Source organism: Sinocyclocheilus grahami, unplaced genomic scaffold (assembly GCF_001515645.1).
Source record: "Sinocyclocheilus grahami isolate Dianchi unplaced genomic scaffold, SAMN03320097.WGS_v1.1 scaffold12671.1, whole genome shotgun sequence".
Classification (NCBI taxonomy): Eukaryota; Metazoa; Chordata; class Actinopteri; order Cypriniformes; family Cyprinidae; genus Sinocyclocheilus; species Sinocyclocheilus grahami.
The window spans coordinates 865-5,648 of record NW_015514539.1 but is presented as its reverse complement, the minus strand read 5'-3'; the positions used below and the strand labels follow the sequence as shown (position 1 = coordinate 5,648).

Sequence of the window (4,784 nt, the reverse complement as noted above, 5' to 3'; positions counted from 1 at the left end):
TCTGAAGAAATACTGGTTTGTCCACATCAAACTTGCTGCCATGATGCTAAGTGTCCTGCGAGGTTGGTTCTAGGTGGTTACTAGGTTATTGCTTACTGGCCCATGTTGAATAAACTCACGTCAAACCCTCTAGTTTACCCCTATGATATAGGGTGTGTCTCTCCGTAGGGTTAGCGGTTTTTGTGTGTGTGTATGTAAATTTAAAGAGTGACTTTTTTGCAATGTATAAAACTTCTTGCATTTAAAAAATGCAAGAGGAGTTTTATTTTTCTAAATAATTCTTAATTTATCTTCTTTTTTCTTTCTCTCAGTTGTCGTCACAAACAGTGGAGGACAGATGTTTCTGCGTCCAGTGTGGTTATCACTTTCCACAATGAGGCCCGTTCAGCCCTGTTGCGCACTGTGATCAGGTGGGACGTCCCATGTCGAATAACAATGTTCACTGCATTATGACTGTCACCATACCAAAATTTTGATGTCAATGCCAGTGAAATTTCACTATTTTTGTTACTAACGTTGATATAGCAAAACCCTTATTGAGCACACTCTTCTATTTAAAATATGAATATAAAATTTGCAGTATTTCTTAATCAAGTAAACATTGGTTAAAGTTTTTAAAGTTTTTTTTAACAAAAGTATACTGTAAGTATTAAAGCACAACAAATTAAGTGCATGTTTTTTCTTTTTTTGTAATTCAGTATTACTAATGTCTACGGTGGTGAATACAGAATATTTTGTCACATATACACTTTAGTACAGAAGTACACTACTGTTCAGAAGTTTATTATCGGTAAGATTTTTTTGAAGGCTTCTGAAGAAACCTTATGCTCACCATGGCTGCATTTATTTGATCAAAAATAAAGTAAAAAGTAATATTGTGAAATATTATTACAAGAAACATTGCTTTACTGTCACTTTTGATTATTCGAATGAGTCTTTGCTGAATAATAAATTAAAATAGTTTCTTTATAAGAACAATTTTACTAACCCTAAACTTTTGAATGATAGTGTACCTCTATCTTTGGCATATCAGCTAAGATCTAGGCTAAAATCTCTTGCTCTTTCTGCACTTCTAAACATTCACATCCATTCAACCCTTCCTCTTTCCCTGTCTTCAGTGTGCTGAAGAAGAGTCCTCCTCATCTGGTCAAAGAGGTCATATTGGTGGATGACTACAGTGACAACCGTAAGTGTTTTGAACTTTAACCCCCAATCAACCCAAATGGTACAGAACTATATAAATCATCTCACAACCATATATAGACTGTTTCGTGCTCCTCATGTTATTAGGTCAGTGTTTCTTATTTTATCATTGCACACTCATCCTTTCTCACCATAAATCATAAAGTGCATCTGAATAGCAGAACATGGCAACAGTGCAACTGAGATTTGTATGATTGTATAAAAAGTCTCTCCCGAGTCCTCAACCCATCACACTTGTTTTTTGGATGGCAAACCTATGGTTTGACTTCTTCAGATGTCTGAACTCTGTGTGAACCCTGTCCTGAAGGCAATGCTGCCCTCCTTTATAACGCTCTGCTGCAGGGAACCTGACAGGCACTGGACTTCTGTGGTTTTACATGTGTGAATTGTGATCCTGCTTTTTCATATTGCCATTTGAAAATGGTCTTTTCTTTTTGGATATAACGCTCTTTCAGAACTGTTAACTGCATTTTCATTTGGTGGTGGTAAAACTAATGCACCTGATTATATTTCAGTGTGTTTTGTAACTTATGGTCATAGATATGTCAAAAATTAAATCCATTAAGGTTTCAAGAAAATATGAGATTATGCTTCTACCTTTTCATTTCTTTTAAATTTGGGATGAAGTAGCTTCTTCAGGATGTAACTGTGGCAAAAAAAAATAAATCCTTGATCATTTTCTAGTGAATTTTTCTTTGCCAAAAAAAGTTTGTAGCAAGCTGTTCATGATGTGCCCTTTCTAAATATATGGTGACATTTACAAAATTGTGCACAGACTTTTTCTGGATTAAGGAAGTGACACAACTTGCCCACTGGCACATCTTTGTGTAATATACACCACATTCCTCCTGTGTATATTAACTACGGCATATATAATAGAAGAGATGTATTGCCCTGAACACTTGAGCTGACGCATTGTTTTCTCTGGGCTTTCAGCTGAAGATGGTGCCTTACTTGGAAAAATGGAGAAAGTCAGAGTCCTACGGAACGATCGTCGAGAGGGTAAGTGATTTATAACCCTCTGAATCACAGTAACATTGTTAATCAAAACTACACCCAAGTTAATATGTAAGGACCAGTGGGTCTTTACTAGCAGCTCTTGTTTGATCATTAAAATCTAGGCATCTATTAAAACTAGCTGAAGTTTTACTTTTGCTACTAATTGTGACCAGCCTCAGCATGAAGTCATTAAAAGCACTGCATACTTCATAGGTGCAAATATGGAGACGATAAAAGAAGAGAAATCAAATGGTCTGTTACGAGCTGGAGTGTATTTTTGGAAGGCGTTTTATAGATCTGTCAAGCAAAAAATGCTGTTCTGTAGCCAAAACTGCAGTTTGTTTATTCGTATCCAAAGCCTTTCAAAGGTTTTCTTTTTTTAAAAACACAAATTACTCGTTAGTAAAGGAAACAACGAACGTGTGTTACTTCAGTCCCTGGTAAAGCTTGTAGTGAATTAATGTTAGATTGACTGTGAGTGTCAAGATGTGAAAAAAATGGTAAAAAAAAAACAGCTCATTAAGATCATATAGATTTTGTTGTTAAAAAGAACCAAACTGGTTAATTAATATTTAATGTTTCTCTGTGCTTGAAAATCAATTCTTAGGTCTCCACATAAGACACTAGATATTTCAGAGATAGGAAGATTTTTCTTTGCTTATTTTGTGCCTTGTGGTCATACAGTATCTGAGATCCAAATACATTGGTATGGTGACAGCATTTTGGTGGTGGGGTTTTTTTTGTTTTGCTTGATTTTTATTTGGTGTGTTTGTGTGCTATTTTTAATGTTTTATTTCAAGTCATTATAATAAATTGTTGGTAATAAAATAAGTTAAAAAAAATTACTAGCAGTGTACAAATGAAAGGTTATTTCAGGTGTCTAACAACATTATAAAGTATTCAAATAAACATTCAGAAATAATTTTAAAAAAGAATTAAATGTAAAATGAAATGGATGATTAGATATGATGAAATTGTCAGAGGTACTCCTTTTTCCCTATTATGGTTTAACTTTGTGCTCATGTTCAATAGGTGATTTTTGTCTACTTGTATACATTCCCTTCAGACAGAACTGACCTAATACCTCACCAATAACAGACATAATAAATGGGCATCATATCATTACTTTTTCCAAAATCTCATTTACCAAACTTGTGAAGTACTCAAAATGCCAGTACTTTTGACATCTGTATGTTGGACTATCATTATGGTTCCCTGCACACTTGTGTGTAGATCATTAGGTCAGAACACAGGGAGAATAACCTTCTGCATAGTTCAGATTGCATCAGTGCCTTGAGTCTCAATCCTGTGGTTGTGTGTTGTGTTTCAGGCTTGATGCGATCCCGAGTCAGAGGGGCGGATGCGGCCACGGCCAGTGTACTAACCTTCCTTGACAGCCACTGCGAGTGTAATGAACACTGGTTGGAGCCCCTGCTAGAAAGGGTTGCTGAGGTCAGCCATGTTTTTCTTTCTCTGTCTTGTTGTTTCTTTCTCTGACAAGCAGCAAAACATTGGGTCTTATGGTTCTCAGATTTGGCAAATTAGCCATTGCTTTTGGAGGCTATAAACATACATGTTTATTACAGCAGTGGACATTTAGCAGCTCACTGCAATTGCAAATGTCAGGCCAAGATGATAAAAGAGAAGAGTAGATGAGAAGTTGTTTTCTTTGGCTGCCTGTCTTGACGCACAAACTTTACTTGCAGTGCCATATCATTACACCTGTTTGTATCCAATCCTGCTGATGACTGCCAACAATTCTCAAACAAGCCTTAAAATCAATTGTGGTGGGAAACTAGTGTCATTCAACACGGTGTGTTAGTACAGTATATAGATAAGACCGCAGTGTGTGTGCACAGGTGTGTTGAATGCAAGCAAATACACCCCAATTGCGGATGTGCAGGTCCGTTCTGGATCAGGATCAGATTGACCTAAAAGTAATATTTGCTTCAGTTGTGTCTTTAGGCACACGTAATTACTCTGAAATTGCCTCAAGGCTTTTGACTCACAAAATAAATAACAGGGACAAAGTACAAGACACTGAAAGTATAAATTATAGGCATAAATGTATTAAGAGGTTTCATAACCTCATTTATATTGTTAGGTGTCTTCATTTTCAGTTGGATGACCCAGATAAGCACATAATCAAATTGTGGAGTTAGTGACCCCATAATTTATCCGAGTGCTTCATTATGATGATTATACAGAGCATGAATTAAATGTTGTCCAGCTTCTGGAGAAGTACCTCTACACAGAACTTACATTGAAGCAAAATAATTATTATAATTGAAAACATTTGTGTGCATGAGCGGAAATATGCTGTCTAAATTTAAGAGTAGATCTAGCCAAGAGCTGAACTCTTACTGAATCTGTTTTTAATGGTTCTTGACATTTTTCACATTTGCATCCACTCATCATTAGTTGTCATTAGGTTGAGTTCTTCCAGCTTTATATCAGCACTCGCCTAAACACAAACTACCACCAAAAAATTGTTGTGATAAATTTCAAAGTATCAGCTATTGTTAAGCATAGTTTTTACCCATATCTACAGAATGTTTCGTATTATTGAATTGCTTTATACA

The 4,784-nt window shown here is 35.8% G+C and overlaps 1 protein-coding gene across 1 annotated transcript in view; it reads left to right on the top strand.

Moving 5' to 3' along the window:
- Window positions 1–311: 311 nt before the first annotated feature.
- LOC107578906 (polypeptide N-acetylgalactosaminyltransferase 2-like) overlaps window positions 312–4,784 on the top strand; it is a gene marked incomplete at both ends in the record, with an annotated part of 5,315 nt that continues 842 nt past the window's right edge. The window contains 4 exons of the mRNA XM_016264809.1: window positions 312–410; window positions 1,119–1,186; window positions 2,140–2,205; window positions 3,533–3,654. Coding sequence (XP_016120295.1) covers window positions 312–410; window positions 1,119–1,186; window positions 2,140–2,205; window positions 3,533–3,654 — 355 coding nt within the window. The remainder of the gene's footprint in view (window positions 411–1,118; window positions 1,187–2,139; window positions 2,206–3,532; window positions 3,655–4,784) is intronic.